Source organism: Dermacentor albipictus, chromosome 1 (genome assembly GCF_038994185.2).
Source record: "Dermacentor albipictus isolate Rhodes 1998 colony chromosome 1, USDA_Dalb.pri_finalv2, whole genome shotgun sequence".
Classification (NCBI taxonomy): Eukaryota; Metazoa; Arthropoda; class Arachnida; order Ixodida; family Ixodidae; genus Dermacentor; species Dermacentor albipictus.
The window spans coordinates 58,350,846-58,368,791 of NC_091821.1; the positions used below are offsets into that span (position 1 = coordinate 58,350,846).

Sequence of the window (17,946 nt, forward strand, 5' to 3'; positions counted from 1 at the left end):
TCTCCGTTTTATTCGTATTTGAGAATGTTCAACTGGATTCACTATGGGTTTTACTTTATTTTTTCGGAGGTATTTTATTTTCTGTGCATTTATTTCACTAACACCTCCCTTCTGTTTTCTTTTTGAATAAAATAAACACTGCTCCTTACTATTTAAACTGGATTAAGTCTTTTTTTTATTATGATGCTTACTAGAGTGTGACAGCATCGGGCGACATGGTGTCAGCCCATCGTGACATAAAACAAAGTTCTGTGTCACTCAGGGAATTTTACAAAGCCACTCAGTTAAAACCTGGAAAACTCGGGGAATTTGGAAATGTCAACTTGGTAGACACCCTGACACTGTTCCACCGTAACTTGGCAAATGGGGAAGGCTGCAGGTGCTGTTGGCCAGTAGTATCGTGATAGAGCACCGCATGACTTCTCCCAGTGTACCGCTACACCTGCCGCCGTGGCAATCCACTTCCGTCGGTTGGAGCTGTCTTGCTCAAAAAGAAACAAGCATAGTGCAGACATTCCCGTCCAAACAGAGTATACACCATGTGTGCCTACATATTTGGCGCGGCAGGCCAAAGTGAGAGCAGTCGTCTGCTGAAAAAGAAAAAAAATGCCATAGTGCAGACATTCCAGGACACGCATACTTGACGCCCCCATCCCCTTGTCAGTCAGCCCAACTTTCTTGTTTCTAAATTTAAAAGCCAACTGGTGCAATATGTGTAAAAGAGAGAGATGTTTCGAGGGAATCTGTATTTTAAAAAATGCCTGATGATGAGTAATGAGTATGCCAAAAATTGTTCTGAACAGAGAGGGTCGCATTAAAAAAACACACACGAACTATGTTCCATCGACTATGTTAAAAAATGGATAGCTCTCTTCAGTGTGGAGTATGCAGGTACCGCAGCCTTTGCCTTTTGCCAAGTTACGGTGAAACAGTGGGAAGCAAACTTGTGTGCTTGCTGCTGTTCCTTTTGGTGTGTTACTTTTTTTGCTTATTCATTGCATCCCAAAGGGACACTAAAGAGCAACACTAAACAATTTTTATACTGATAAAGTATTTGTTCAAAACTTTTATTTTTTGAAGAAAAGGGTTTGGCCATTACTAGAGATAATGCAGGCCCAACTTCCCCATTTGGAATGTCAGGAATTTAAAAAGTGTTGTACTTGTGCTGCTTTGGTGCCGCAAAAGTTCTTGAAAGTTGCTAGGCTGAGCCTAACTTCTTTAAAGTACAGTAGAACTCGCTTATAACAATATTCAAGTGCCAAGAAAATGTCATTTTATAACCGATAATTGTTGTAGCCAGGTTGCACAAAAAGAAGCAGAGGGGAGAGACATTCAAACATTTTATTTGGGCAGAAAGAAGCACAGTCAGACCCACTTATACCATTACCGGTTTTAACAATACTCCAATGTAACAATGAGCAGCTGCCGAACCTGAAATTTTTTGTGTTCTATGGTAAAATAAACTGCCTACTACATTGTTCCCATGCCACATTATCGGCTATAACAATGCAATCTGGCTACTAGATGCCTGCGGCAAAAAGAAAAGGAATGTGACATCCAAGGAAAAAATGAGTCGCTTCGCCACCCTCATCTTTGCCTTAGTGGCCCCTCTCTGCTCTTCCTTCTGCCCACCCCTCTGATGTTGGCGAAAGGGTGGAAGAGAGATAACAAAGTGGCGTGACAAAGGCATGCCGTGCAGGGCACAAAGTAGGATGTGATAAAAGGCCTTGTTTTCTCTCCCTCCCCCCCCCCCCCCAAAGGATTTCGCATTTTTTTCCCTGTCAGAGCACATACTCCGCAGCCAGATTTAATTGTCGTAACTGATAATACAGCATAGGAGTATTGTGGTAAGTGAATTATTTTACCATAGAACACATAACAAAAGTTGACAATGCATCAGCTGCTCATTGTTATAATCTGGTATGTTGTTAAACCTGTATCGTGTTATAAGTGGGTCTTACCATGCAACGTAGCCCTTTTTTACCAATAAACAATTCACTACACCCAAGTACATGTAATGGCACTAGTATTCAAAACCCATCAGCACAGTGAGCTGGTACGAAAACTTGGGAGTGGCATCGCCACCCATATTTCCTTTTCACATTTTTTCTGGCTTGCAAAATCTCTTCTCACGGTAAGGATGGACTTTTTTGCCATTGCAGAATCACAATTTTTACTAATACAGCTGAATGTAATATTCCTTTTTAGTGTCCCTTTTAAAGAAAGCTATGAGGTATGACTATCTTTATATGGTATTCTAATAGTGCATATGAACAAGAAGAGATACCGTTGTCCTTGATTTTTGTTCATTGCCACCATATAAAGCCAACAGGTAATGAAGCCAAGGAAATCATGGGGGTAATTAGCTGTGGTTGAAATTAAACAGTTGAAGATAACGAGAAAAAGGGAATGTCCACTTTTGTTTTTCCTTTTCCTCATTACTTGCTGTTTTTCAATTTCAACTGACTAATTACCCCTACACTTTCCTTGGCTCCATTGCCTGTATTTGTAGCTCATAGGAATACAAGGCTAGGCAAGTTCTTGACGTTGCATATAAGAAAACAGGGTGAAGAAAAGGAACAGACTCTATCAGTTTTCTTTCTTCTCGTTTGCCTGTGGGGTCTTGTGGCAGATGAAATCATGTAATTCATTAAAATGCTGCAGTAGTTGCCGAGGCACTGTATAACAGTATAATTCCAGCATGTGAAGTGATACTAGAGTGTACATTTTTCTAAAATTTGCTGCAACAAGCGTGTAATAATATAAAAATTCTGTGTTGCTGCTTACCATAGCGCACAGGGTTTTGTTGGATTTCAATTGTATTTTGTGTGCAACAATCTTCAGCAGTAATTCTATCTGTAAAGAATATGTAATGGAGCTGAATCTGGCTTCAACAATCTGGCTGAGTGCAACTGTGCGAGTAGGTAGATCCACAACTGGCCTTTCTGCAATGACCTCCATCGCACTCAGTGTGAATTCTAGCATATGTAGTCTCAGATATCATATTTGCAGTATTTCGTACCATCATTGACAGGCCATGCAGCCAGTTGCACTATTATTCCACATTTAGTTCAGCCAAAGGGTTCAAGATGACTGCAGCACAAATAGCACAGTTTAAGTTCAAAAGTATATTTCACTTTTGCCTCGTATATTCACTTAAGGGCAAATTAACAGCATTATCATCTGGTTTGCTGAAGCAAACCACGTGATAAAGTGGTTTTAGTGTTTAAAATCCTGCACTGTCTATTTCACAATTAGTGATTTTTTCAGATGTGGACACCTGATGGCATGAAGTGGAAAAGGGTAGGGAGGGTGCGATTAGTGCAAAAGGGAATTTTCTAGCTTTCTAAAAGAGTGTTTGGTTTTACAGCTGTAGTCTAATCCTTTCAGCTTCCTGTTCATGCTTTGCACCTACTTCTTTCAGTACAACTGTGCAGCAGAGGTAGCTTGAGGCAAGGCCATTCATACATTCTGCAACTTCATACCATTACCACGGAGGAAGGAGTGAAGACATTGAAAAAACAAAGTCCCTCCTAGTTTTTGTGTGCTGTTATATACCGAAGTAGTGTGTGAAAAGGCACAGGTAGAGAAGGTGAGGGAAAGGAGGGCAGCATGGCAGCAAGGGCATTGTTACCATGCTTAGAAGCATGATAGTACTCGCCTGTGCATCCCTGCCTCCTCACTGTGTATACAGAGGCAGAAAAAAAAATGGAAAAGAAAGCTGCTGCTCATGCTGCTCAACAGTGCAACAAACATGACCAGGCATGGCCAGTCCGCCATCAGGGTTAAAAAAAAAAAGCTGGTATTGTTAGAAAGTTTTTGATTTCTGGAAGAGCCTGGTAATTTTTACCGTTCTCACTCACGGGCAGTGAAACTGATACTTAACATTTGTGGGGAGGCCAACTGGACACAAAAAGCAAAGAACTACATGTACTACCTGTCTCAAGAAATCAGCAACTTGATCAGGCTAAGTGGCTAGGATATATGAGAGACGTGGATCGGTCTAGCATCCAGTTGTGCGTACCATTTGGCCTGGTTAAGAATTGCCATAGGTATTTGTTATAAATAATAGGATGACTCAGTAGCCTGGTGCTTTAGAGACCATCCCACTAGTATTTAGTCTTACTCAGAACAAGGGTTATGTATTGTCAGGAAATTTCCATCAAAATATATAGTATGACTAAATCTGTAAAAAAAAATTACTCTGGTTTATGGGCATTCCAAGATATGAGGTGATAGTGCATGCATGTGTGCGTGCATGCATGCGCGTGTACGCACGTGCATATGTGTGCACGCGCGCGCACCTAATGCAATGGCAGCAGGTGTCCTCGAAAGGTGAAGCACCAGTATATTTTGCACCTGATGGAAAAATACTGGTCGCAGAGCTTCCAGCTTCTTTGTGTTTTTTCTAGGCTTAGGCACTATCAATACACTTGACTTTTAGCACAAGAGTTCCGTTTGTGGAAGCTTGCGTGGTGATTGCCAGCTTTTTCTTCATTGTCCTCAAGACTGGGGTCTGGTGTTGAGGAAGTGTGTCTCAATCTACGCTGCATTATCTGAGTAGAACAGCACTGTCTTTACGGTTCAGAATGTGCAGCCCAGCGTTTGACATTCCCTATATCTTAGTATATCTCTGAGCTACATGTTCCTGATTACCTAACACGTTCAGTAGAGCTTCATTAATTGAAGCCTTGGACCACAAAAGATATCACCGTTAAGCAGAGTTTTGAATTATCGAAAGCAATCAATACCCTGGAAAATACCCGTTGTGGTGGCTTAGTAGCTGTGGTGTCGTGCTGCTAATGGTGTATCCACACGACGGACGGCTCCGCGCAAATCTGTGCCGCGGACGCTTATTCCGCCGCCCGTCCGGCTGCGAAGCGCATCCAGACGACGGACGGACTCGGCAGACGACCGCACCGGAAAAATAAAGATGGCGGCACCGCCTGAAGCGACTGCTGTCCGCCTTGAACCTGCCAAGTCGTCGTCGTCCACTGTGTGGCCGATAACTTTCAAACTGAGGATAGTATTTGGCTTAAATTTGTGTCCAGAAGCTTCGACAGCAATGTATTCGTGATGAGTGGGCACCGTTTCCGAAAGCGATACTCAGATTCTCGGCGTGTAGGCTTAGAGTGGCTGTATTGGTTGAACATGGCCTAGAAGATGTTGCGGCAGCACGGGCGGATCTCAGTGGCCGTAAGTTAACATGATTGCTTGTTTCTACTCACTCTAGATGGCGCCATCGGTGTAAGAAACACTTTGTCATAGGTGTTTTTCACTCTGAATGAAAATGGAGATCGAAAGGAAACGACGGTTAGCCGCAATGGCTGTTGTTTTGTCCGAATTGGACACGAATGGTGTCAGCAGCGATGAAGCTGTTTCAGAAAGATCCCAAAGCCGCGCTTGTTGCCAGAGTGTAGAGCATGCTAGGCTAAATCCGCAGCATTCGACCCCCAAAATCCGGATGCGAAAAATAGCTCGGCATTTTCCGTCCGTTGGGGTCGCGGACAACGCGCGGACCGCACAAATCCGTGACGCGTAGTCACGTGATGCGCCGTCCGTCACGAAAAAGACAGATTTCGTCCGTCGTGTGGATCCACCTAAGCAGGAGGTCGCAGGATCAAATCCCAGCGGCGGCGGCCACCGCATTTTGATGGAGTGGAAATGCAAAAACTCCTGTGTCCCGTGTGCACTAGAGGCACGTTAAAGATCCCCTGGTGGTCAAAATTAATCTGGAGTACCCCACTATGGCGTGCCCCATGATCAAATCGTGGTTCTGGCATGTAAAAACCCGAAATCCAAATCAAATCAATTCTCTGGAAAATGTTCCTCAGGCACACACAATCTTTGTCTACCTGCTACACATTTACATTTGCCATTGTGAGAGCTCTTGGTTCTCCATTTACTAGTGTCACTAGTGTCAAGGTCATGTTCCCAATTGACTAACCCTATATAGACTTTCTGAATCACTACCGTTACACTCAAGAAAATAAATTGCTGTTGTGTGCGAGTTCCACCGTGATGAGCATACTTTAGTTATGGAACATTTTACTATAGCACAATCGTCGGTCCGGTGCGTCGGTAAATTCTAGCAAGGTGCCACCAGTGAGCATGTAGCTGGCCTGGAGCAAGCACCTTAAGGCTGGGCTGCACATCATAATGTGCAGCCTCAAAATTTTTTTTGAGGATTTTTTTTTTCAGAATTTTTTCAAATTGGTTCAATAATAGTTGAGATAGAAATAGTTCAGTGCTGGAACCCATGATTTCGGGAGGTGAGCTTCATCACCAACATAGACACTCTCTCCACTTGCCTCATCTAGCCTCCGCAACCGTAATTCCTTCCCTGCGTTCTCCCATACTGGAGCTCGAGGATCGCGTGACGCATACATCACAGGCCCCGCCTTCATATTTTTTTCCCTCGCTTTTTTGCTGTGTGGCTCACTTCTACTGACAGTGTCGTACGCAAGCTATTGCGTTCGTCTCGTTTCACGCAGCGCACGTTTTTGCACGCTGTGCTTGAGAACGCCAGACTAGCAGTACGAGTCAATGCTGCACAAACACTGGGGCAGACACAAGCAGACTACAGAGAATCATTGCATGCTGGAACACCGTAGAAATTACATGGTTTCGGTGACTGCACGCACGACTGCACGACATAGGAACAAGCAGATGAAACGGAAGTACATATCTCGTGCCTCGGTGCGAAGTAAAACAAAAAACACGCAGACATTTGGCTTGTGTGTTTTATTATTTTACTAAACTTTAATTAGTCTATTTAAGCAACAGATCGAACAAATAACTGCTGTTGCCATGAATAAATGTCGTGTGTCACTATGAGCAACGTCACAGCACAGACATGTACATAGGCGCTCTTGTGCGATATTCACCAACTCTCCAGCTAAGAGCACAATGCCTGCAAGGAGAAGGACAAACAGCATTCAGTTTGAAATTTCAACTCTTTCTACGGCACGTGGCGATGTAATACTTAGCAGACACGATTGTTAGTGTGCATTGTATGCACTGCACTTGTTAGCTCAAAATAGCCAGACCTTGTGAGTGGCGTAAGCCGCTATAGAATTTGCGTTAAAATTTGGCATGGGCCAGTATTGCCAAGCGAACACACACGAGTGTCACATTGTTATTGTTGAAGAGGTCACAATAAATGTACTACATGCACAAGTACTGAGAACTTCCGGTGCAACAGCTGGGATCATGGAGCATGCACTCCCAGCTAGCATATTATTCGTGTAGGGTTGTGCACTGGCTGTTCAAATTATTGAGGTGTCCCTACTGTACCTTTGCATGCTGACAGGAACATGTGCTCACTTGGTATGTTAAATGCAGTTAAGTTGCTGTGTTGCTGTGCTTTGGTCCTATATATGGTGTTGTGAATGGTCTTTCTCATACAACCTTTTTTTCTTTTTTTTCTTTGTGACTAGCACCACTGTCGCAAGTGTGGCAAGGCAGTCTGCGACAAGTGCAGTTCGAACCGCAGTTGTATACCTATCATGGGCTACGAATTCGATGTACGTGTCTGTGACGAGTGCCATGTGGTCATAACGGATGATGAGTGAGTGGCTTTATTTTGTCTAGGTTGCACTTGCTTCATAGCTAAGTCAGTGCAGTTTGTGGGAAAAGATGTTTCAGATTTGTTCTCCGAAACCAATTGTGGGCTGAGAGAAGTATATTGGCATAGACTTTTTGCATTTATCATAACCCCTTGGAGGTCTTTCACATGCATAAAATCTTAGATAAATGTTTAATGTGTCCCGCTTAAGTTGAGTGAATTTTTAACCCTATAACTGGCACGATAAGAATTGGAAGACAGATGATTTTTAAAGCAAAGCTTTATTACCCCTTCCTTCACAGTTTCTGTGAAGGAAGGAAAGGGAAGGGAAAATGGTGGTAAAGACAGTTTTTAGACTGTGTCTTTACCACAAATTTTAGTACTTCCGCCATCATTCCAGCGCACTGTCAATCTTGCCAATTACGTCACGAAAAATCTGCGTGCACTCTGCCTGCCCAACCACTGCACACCTTCATTCCCCCCCCCCCCCCCTTTTTTTTTTTTTGAAGACTGCCTGGTACTCGAATGACCTTTTCGCCGACGCCATGTACCATTCTAATCCACATAATTTCAAGGCTGCCATTGAATCCACATTTCACTGAAGTGATCACCCATCCCTCATGTAATAACTCATACCAGGGCCTTTGAGGTATTAATAATAAATAAATAAACCTCTTTTTGTGCTAGTAGTTGCCGCTTCACTGTGTCATTCTGCAGTCTGAGCATGAACCACTCCTGTAGCACGGTGTCAAGGGCGTTGAAGTTGCAGTGCTGTGCTGTGGTTCAAAAGGCAGCGAGGTAGGCGGCGACACACTCACTGGGTGCTTGGTCATGGCAGTGGAATTTGTATCTCCTGACAAGCTCTGGTGGTTTCAGCGCTAGGAGATGTCGCAGCACGGCGACGATTGTTTCGAACAAGGTATTTTTCAACTGGGCCAGTGCCACAAGCGCTTTGGCTAGCTGAGATGTGATGAGACTGCAGCGGCTTAGGAATGTCGACCTCTTCTTGCCAGCGTCTGTAATGTCCTGCACCTCCAGGAAGAACTCGCAACGTTGCTCATAGTCCTCCCACTCTTCAGGAGAGGCGATGTCGAAAGGCTCAAGCCCACCTGTTGTGGTGGTCGTCATTGTGAACGAGTACGCACCAGAACTAGCCTTCCATAGCGGCAGTTTCAGTCAGGTGACTCGACGAATCCCATCCTCGTCTCCACTGTTGAGTTGCGCAGGTCGTATCTCGAGGCGGCTTCAGCACGGGGCAGTATCAGCAATACCATTTTATTGCCATCACAACAACCAAACATGGACTGAGGGAAACTGGCTAACACGAGTATTTACAGGCTTCTGTACCTTGGAGACCCCTATGATCAGGGTCAACCGACCACGCTCAGTTTATCCACTGAAATCAGCGGCCAGGTTCAGTACACAACAGCCATGATGCGATGTGCAATATAAGGCAATGAATATGCTCAACCCTCTCAGAGGTTTTGAAGTATGGCGCACTACAATGCCTCAAGCAAACACCTCCCCCTGTGTTTTCTGTGTACTGCGCAAACAAACAGCAATGGTGCATGCAAGGTAACATTTAACATCAACTCACCACTCTCGTATATAAACACGAGTATTTATAGGCTTCTGTACCTTGGAGACCCCCATTGATCAGGGTCCACCGACCACGCTCAGTTTATCCGCTGAAATCAGCGGCCAGGTTCAGTACACAACAGCCATGATGCAATGTGCAATGTAAGGCAATGAATATGCTCAACCCTCTCAGAGGTTTTGAAGTATGGCGCACTACAATGCCTCAAGCAAACACCTCCCCCTGTGTTTTCTGTGTACTGCGCAAACAAACAGCAATGGTGCATGCAAGGTAACATTTAACATCAACTCACCACTCTCGTATTGGACTAAACATTGAATAAATTGAACATTTGTGCTCAGCATCACCGCTAATTATTGCCATTCAAAGCAAACAGCACAGAAAGCTTCATTTACATCAATTCCCACAGTACGTGGGATCCGCATAATTTTGTCGTTGGTTGCTGTCTGCTTTGTTTGAAATAAGTATTACAGTACGCTTCCGTTCATTCAACTCCGGTTAATTCATTTTTTTTTGCTAATTCAATCGTGAATGAAGGTCCAGGCTGGCACCCATGCATTTTTATGGTCCCAAAATTTCTTCATCTCGATCCTAAAATTGACCGCTGAATAATTCAAACTTTACCTGTCAGCACACATGTGCCTGACCCCTAGGGTGACCCCAATAGTAACCCCTTGTAGTAGTAGCATCTGTCTCAATGGAACTTATGCTCTGAACAGATGTCACCTCCCATTGAAAATGCCCATTTATGGCCTATCCTAGGAAGATTTTGAAGCAATAACCATAGCTCACAATGTCTGGTTGTGATATTTACCTGATTATAATGTGCCCTCTTTTTTTTCCTATATTAATTCTATTTTCCCTTAATTAATCAGGCACAAATTAATCAGCAGTGCTTCTTTTCTGCCCTTTGTTTAATTCAATCTGCAGGATAATTCAATCAATTTGATCGGACCCGTCAGAGTCGAATTAACAAAAATCGACTGTAATGTACTATTTTAGAGAGGAGAAAGTTGTAAAATCCATGTTCTTAGTATATTTGGTAATGGTGTACCTGCTTGTTGTGATGAATTGGGAGTTCAGTAAAAACTCATACTTGTAGAACAAGTTCCTAAGAATTTCACTTAATGTCTTGTGATATTAAGTGAACTGGGGCCACAGAATTAAGCACACCTTTCTTAGCATGAATCTTAGCAAGAACAATTGCTTTGTTTCAAATTCCCTGTTGTTAAAGAGGCCCTGAACCACTTTTTATCGAAATGGAGAAAGACATTACGCGAACACCGGCACGAAACGAGCGCGAGCGAGAATACCGGCCCCGAAGAAGGGGCCAAAAAGAGAGTTGGCCCGGCAGGCTACGCGGGCACACGAAATAACCCCGTCCACCAGCTCCCTCCAAACAACCCAAGGGAACATCCGCCGCCCTGGCAGCGGAAAGAGGAGGCAAGCAGCCGTACCATTGCGGCGTGCCACTTGTGAGGTGGCGCCCTCTCTGGCCGGACGAGTTCCAGGCGGCGGCACTCTGTTATAACTGCATCCACCATCGCCACGTTGTTGAAAACGAGCAAGTTGAAGGCATCATCGGCAATGCCTTTGAGGATGTGGGAGACCAACTTTGCGGCACAGAGCCAAGACATCCTGAATGTAGTGGAGAAAGACATTTGAAGTGAAGATAGGCTATTTTAGAGCCACTTTGCCGCAAAAAGTACTTCAATGCGTTCAGCAGAAGCGGAGTTATCGGCAATCAAACACAGCCTCAGCTGTGCTCCCCTTCCTCCTCCAATGCCTTGCACTGCGAAGGCTACGGCGGAGATGTCACCGTGGCGTGTAGTTCAAATTTCCGATTTGGTGCCTATGCCGCGCTAAACGTAAGCCAAACGCGGCTGTCCTCAGAGAGCCGTAGTGCGCTTAACCACTGGACTAGTGGCGGCACCTCGCGGTGGCCGCGGTGTAGCCGAGCGCAGCGACCAATAGCAGCGTATTGGAGTGTGCTTTATGACGAAATAAAGCACACAAAAAAGATTGAGGAGCATGGGGTTTTTGAAACGAGAGCGTTTGAGAAAAATGTTACTTTGCACTCCGCTTGCGAGCTCCACGGACCGTGTGCGACAGCAGAACTTGGCTGAGATGTTCACAACAGCGTATGCTACCGGCCTATGTTATTTTACCAAGCCCGAGTGGTGGTTCAGGGGCCCTTTAATAGTTCAAAACAGTTTCTTTTTTTTTTTTTTGCAAGCTAAATTTGCAATTACATTGCGTGCTGAAATTCTGGAATAATTTGTGGACACTAGTTTCCGTGACAAAACTATGCTTCTAGATAGACTTGACACTGGAAAAATTGGTCCTATAGTATTTTGCAAGACCAACTTTCTTGGAAATAATTGGCCATTAACAAAAATTTTAATTTTGTATGATTTACCATTGACATTGCCATGATTCAAATGCTTTTGACTTAATGATGGCTCATCCATCTGAATAAAGGAGCAGAATAAGTTCAGTTAACTCTCTATTGCTGACGTAACTCGTGGAAGTAGACTTCCAGTGAACTGTTCCAGCTTTGGTTGACCAGTTCATACCTGTAAAGTTTGCAAATTTGGAATTGTTTTATGATTTTACTAATGTTCAAGTTTCACAAAAAATTAATTCTGTTTGCGAAAAAGTTTTGCTGCCAGTCTCTGTCCGTACCCTTTGAAATCTTTCAGTCACGAAAATACACCAGAGGGGTGGCTGCGTCAAGCAAGTTCATTTAGACAAGTGCCTGAAGCAGGCAAAATTGACAAAAGGTCACTGTAACCTAAACATATTTGGTTTCATGTCAGTCTTTGTTGTTCCAAGTTTGCTTCTGCTTGTGTGCTGCACCAAAAGGTATCCAAATTGTGTGTATCCCACAAAAGGTTTATGCTGAGGGCAAACTAAAAAGAAAATGTGCGCTATCCTTCCTTCACCCTTCCAATGTTGTGTGCATGTGATTTTTACAAATTTTGAACTTAACATGTTGGCATATGTACCAGTTGTAGGCAGCTGAACTGTATGCAGGCTGAACTGTTACACCGTTTTCGATTTCAGCCGAACCTCAATGGCCACATTCCATGATGCAAAGCACTCAATTGTCCACATGCATCTGGACTTGACCCGTGGCCATCTCTTAACAACAGGCGCAGATAGGGTGATGAAGGTGAGTCGGTCACTGCAGCATTTTGCATGTGGCATGCCATGCACAGCTGTTTTTAAGAGATGGGCAGTGTGAAAAGCACCAAGTATTATGAAATAGATCACTTAAGCTAAGTGCACCAGGTGTAGAGCTTAAGTTTCAAAAGGTTTCAGGAAATGTCTTTCCAAAATATTGTGCACAAAAAAAAAAAATTATTTTTTTTGCCACATGAGTGGCCTTTTACATTTATATTCACAATTCGCACATGGCATAGAAAAGAGGCTTTGTAGTGCAGCTGGCAAAATTTCCTATAGTAAGTTTTGAATTGTAAATAATGGATGTTTTGTCTCAGTCATTATTTCTTTTTCCTTTGTTTAATGAAAAAGAGAAATGTTCAATACAAAAAATACTTGATTGTTTTGTTGAACTATCCATTAAACAGTTGTCTCTGGCCATTTTAGTTGTTACTAATCAACCAGCGAAATGATGAGCAAAACGAGAACAAGGTGAAAGCAGGAGCCAACGTTTCGTCAAGTGGACATGTCTTTTTCAAGGCGACATATGCTCTCCTTGGCACAGTATATATAGATACGGTTCTTCTAAAGGGGAAGGGAGGAAAGCCAGGTGAGTGAGGCAATGACCGAGGGTGTGTTAGCGGTGAGGGTGTAGAATTGAAAAGAAAGGTGTGCTACTCAACGTCGGTAGAGGAATGGCAGGTAGCGCTGTGTGTCAGCCGGTTGATGTGTCACCGTAGGTTCCTCTTTTCGTGGAAGGGGCCTGGACGACGGTGACCTTAACATTAAAAGCACTGCAAATAGCTACACACACGAAGTGAAAACTGGTTTTACTTGCACTAGTTCCGATGTAATTTATATGCTTGAAGAAACTATATACCTGTGAAATGGGACACCCAATGAATGTCGGGTTAAACGGACTTCGAGTGGACACAGCTAAAAAGCTTCCCAAAGCTGTCGCTGAGCATTTCAGCCAACCAGGTCATAACTTTGATGAACTAAACTCTACATCCTGCAGTCAGATTTCCATTCTGCGCGAAGCAGAAGATAGAGAATCGTACCTCATCCATGAATTCAACACATTGCAACCAGTAGGCATGAACGTTTCAAAGAAAGCTTTAGAATCTATTTGCTATCCATCATCCAGCCCCCTTCCACGAAAAGAGGAACCTACAATGGCACGTCAACTGGCTGACACATGGCACTACCTCACATTCCTCTACCGACGTTGAGTAGCACACCTTTCTTTTCAATTCTACGCCCTTGCCGCTAACACACCCTCAGGCATTGCCTCGCCCGCCCGCCGTAGCCCCTGTCCCCTTCAGAAGAACCGTACCTATATATACTGTGCCGAGGAAAGCATATGTCACCTTGAAAAAGACAAGTTCACTTGTCGAAATATTGGCTCCCCCTTTCACCTTGTTCTAATTTTGTTCATCGTCTTGAATTTCCATCTCCTGCCTTCCCCATGTTTTCAACCAGTGAGATGTTATTCAACAGCAAACTAATGTACACCAAAACTTTTTTTCATCAACTAAATTTGTTCTAATGACCTGCCATTCTGAAAAAAAAACAAGTAGGCTGAGATGAATTTCATGAAGTGCCCCTTGCAGAGTATCTTGAAGCAGCATATTTCTTTTTCCCCACAGATTTGGGACATCAGCCACATGCTGTAGTCAGCCAAGGTGTGTGTGCCATGGAGTGAGCAGGGGCTGGAAAAAGAAAAATGCCTTGCTGCTGCACGTTTATTTGTCAGGACTGTGTTGCCGTTCTTTGTGCTAGAAACAGCTGTTAAGGGAAAGCAGCCGGGAGAAAATGCTATCGGTAGTCTTCCACCGTAAACCCCGGTCTCCTCCAACGGGTCATCTCAACGCAGCGTTGGAAGGTGAAGTCAGTTTGTGGGGGATGGAAAAGGGGTGCTTATGTGAGCACTTGCCCCTTTTGAGTCTTGTTGCCATTTCAACTTGTTTCCATGCCTGACTTGTGCACAATTGCAAAGTGCAAGGCAGAGCACCCCTTACCAGTGGTGCACAAATGGGTCGGTGCAATTTGTGTTAACATCTGTGGCATTGCTAACCACAAAAAACAGACTACCCCTGAGCAGGCCACATGCCACTGTGCACAGTCTATGTGGGTGCTTTATGCAGGCACATCTCTCCTGCATGCTGTTGAGGGAAGGATGGGGCAGTGTTTGTTTGTGTGTGTGCGTGCACACACTAATGTTTGTACACGTGTGCAAGGACGATTTTGAACCACTATCCAAATAAGCAAAACTGCCAGTGGAGTGACTGCTTTATATAGGGAGTAGTCGTAGCACCAAAGATGCCATGCTTGCTCTTTGCTTTTGACCTTAAAGCTGTGCATAATGCTGGTGGTGCAGGGACACCTTGCCCTGCTTCAGACTTTCTCTCGTGGGAACAGCTAACTGTGGCTGAAGCATCTTGAGTCAACTTTGTGTACCTTTATCTGTTAGTACTTTATTGAAAGTCCCTAGACCATGGTGGAGCAGTGCACACTTTCTAGCAAAGCTGAAAGTCCTGTTACCTGCTGTGTGGGCGGGGCATCTGTCTTGCCACTGCAGTGATGTAAACCCGCACAATATACAAGGTAGCTGTTGAGGCTGGATATTCCCCACCAGATGCACGAGTGCCACCAGAGAGATGAGAAGCAGCAAATGCCCATCATGCACACATAGTCTGCAGCCATTGTTGTGGTGTACAGTACTGAATGGTATATATAACCACAAGACTGTACTGGCAGTGTCATATCGTGTACCTGTAAGTCTCAGACTTGATTTCCATTTCCTTTATTATATAACTGTAATGGTAGGCTGCTGCATGGAAGCCTCATTTTGCCTCCTATGTTGTACAGCTTTCTTGTGGCAACCATCTCTCCTGCATCAATGGAAAACTTCTCGCTAACACAGGCCACCGCTGAGAACCGTTCCTGCTTTAACTAAGCATGGCCACAGTCCACTCTCTCTGGTGCTTGGGTGTAAACTGGCCCATTTCCTTTGCCCAGCACCTTTTTGTGTATTGCCAGGAAATATTTGTTGCTCTTGACCCATTTTTCTAGTAAGTTGTCTACATGTAAGCTCTCTTATTGCCATGCTGTTGATGAATGTTGCCTAAGAAGGTTTATAAGCTAAACACTGTGGAACACTGCTGTATTCCAGTGGCTAACTCTAGCACTTACGTGGTCTTGTGAAAGCTGTTATATACATCTGTGATAATGAGCTCCTGCAAAGTAAAAAGGTGGGTTAAATGTCCTTGAATAAATGCCTGAAAAGGAGTGTGAATCTGTTGTATTTCTTGTGCCACCAACTTGGAACACACGACACACTCTATGCAAAAAATAAAATCTTGCCTAAAACATAAGCTCTACTTGGCACAGTTATTCGGTTTTCCGTAGCCTGCTCCCCAAGAACATTAAAGCATAATTTTGAGGGTCTCTTTAGTGTTGGATTGACTGGCGTTAAACATTCATAGAGAGCAGATGAGGTACAGTACTCTTTTTAAATTACTTCTGCTTGACTCGCATCTGTGCAAAGCTAGACAGCTTGAGCACCCTTCTTTAGTTTCCTGTTGTGCACTGCATTTCTCTTAACGTAAACATCTAAAATTCGCTTATTGTGAATGTCCCTTGTTCATCTTAAAAATCAGTGGGCCTTCTGAAGAGATGCAGGACAAATTTTTGTAGTACCACGTCGGGCACACCATGACTCGTTGCATTAATGGTGGTCTGCAACAGCCATTGTAAAGGTGTATTTTTGATCACAGGAAACATCAGAATATTTTATGCCTGCACATATTGTGTGGTGCAGGCAGCTTGTGTGGTGCTTTTAATAAGATAACCAAAATAAAACTGATTAGAGAGTGGGTGAGAGAAAAAAGTTGAAATGAGAGGAGACCTATAATGAATTTTGAGAAAATAATGTAATGTTGAGAAATAAGATGAATTTATAGATAATTTTGGGATATTTAGGTAAGGTAATGGTTTAGTATCCCTAGAAAATTGCTAAAGAATGGCTCTGTGAATGAATTTTAGTAAGGGCACACAAAGGGAAAGAATAGCTGGTGAAGTTAGTGACAGCCCAAGTGAGCACACCAATGAGTGCGTGTAACTCTCTCCTTGCACACTCTTCCTATGCCCCTTTTACCATGCATCTAAAATTTAATATATAGTGGTGCTGTTTCCTTGCTGCAGCTGCCTGTGAGGAGCACCCCAGGTTTGGCTTAAATGAGAATTGATCACTGGAGCTGTTTAAAACTGCCTCGCACATCTCTGAATAATTGTGTGGCTCTGCATTAAGGGAATACCAGAGTAGAAAGAGGGCACACTGTTTATCAACATTATGTTCGACTTCATGTGCCAACTTGCACATGAGGAAAGCAAAAGTTTAGCCGGGAAGTGAAAAATGTCTAACACTGTCGCAGTGGCTCGGCGAACTCAAAAATTTGGTCGCGTGTTAACAGCCCGTTGTACACAGGCACTAGCCACGAGGGTATCGCACAGGAACTGAAACGAAAAGCTCCTCAAGAAATGGTAATTTTATATGAACTAAAGCTGAACTGGAACATGGGAGCATTTTTTTCACACTACCGAAACAAAATAGAAAAAAATAATTTTCAGTTCAGGTTAGCCACCCATCCACGAGTTGCATCATCCATGCATTGCCTGCACTTGAAGCCCAACGATGCTACCTCGTTTGTAAATGTACACGAGCTTTCTGTCATTTTAGGAATGGCAGCTAGGGATGTGCCAACATTCAAAATTTTGAATATAGATAGCCCCTGCTATTTGAATCTTCTTTGATTCGAGAATTTACCATTCAGAGTTTTTGAATATTCATTTCTTTCGAATGCATATTGGGAGTCTCAAGGGAGAGATATGAGGAGTGTGCTGAATGCTTGTGCAGGGACTCCGAGCAAGCGCATGGGGCAGATAACTCCTGCTGGATAATTTCCAGTCATTCAATGAGAATGGCTCGCTTTTAGGCAGCCTATAAACAAGTTTGTTCTAATTTATTATTTGGCCAGTCCCACCACGTTTGCAACAATGTGCAGTGCTGTAGTATCGCACTTCTCTCCTTCAGCAAACAACACTGCATGTGCGCCTGGTAACATGCTGTTTCCTTGTTTCATTACCGTCATTGCTTAGTGCCCCAGATAATTGAAAGTAGTTGGTGATTCAGTTGAGGGTTCAATGCAATACTGTCTGGTCATGTAAGATGATTGGCAAAGAAGCAGGTCACTGGGCCACAGTCAGAACGGAATGACGTTTGGGAATCAACACGGGAGCAGGACACTGATAAATTGCAAGCTCCTCAGTTCTCTAGACGTCCAATGGACCTTTCCAGAAATGCGTCAATGTATATAAGTCAGATTCTTATCGTTTACCGAACAGACTCCTCTCAAACTTTGTATTTCGTTTAGCCAAAGCAATGAGAAAATATATGATATTCAGTAGTTGTTTCTTTTTAAATATTTGTACGATTTAGAAATTTCATTATTCAAACACCCCTAATGGCTGCACCTTTATTGCGATTTTTAACGTGGTGAGTTGGGAGACATATGTTAATACAGTTCAGCATTTGAAATTGGTGACTTGAATAGTT

The 17,946-nt window shown here is 43.6% G+C and overlaps 1 protein-coding gene across 1 annotated transcript in view; it reads left to right on the forward strand.

The window, feature by feature from the left end:
* The window catches only part of Wdfy2 (WD repeat and FYVE domain containing 2), a 49,379-nt gene extending 33,752 nt beyond the window's left edge, over positions 1-15,627 (forward strand). The window contains exons 11-13 of the mRNA XM_065428628.1: positions 7,440-7,570; positions 12,231-12,339; positions 13,979-15,627. Coding sequence (XP_065284700.1) covers positions 7,440-7,570; positions 12,231-12,339; positions 13,979-14,005 — 267 coding nt within the window. The 3' untranslated portion in view covers positions 14,006-15,627. The remainder of the gene's footprint in view (positions 1-7,439; positions 7,571-12,230; positions 12,340-13,978) is intronic.
* The last annotated feature ends 2,319 nt before the right edge of the window (positions 15,628-17,946 follow it).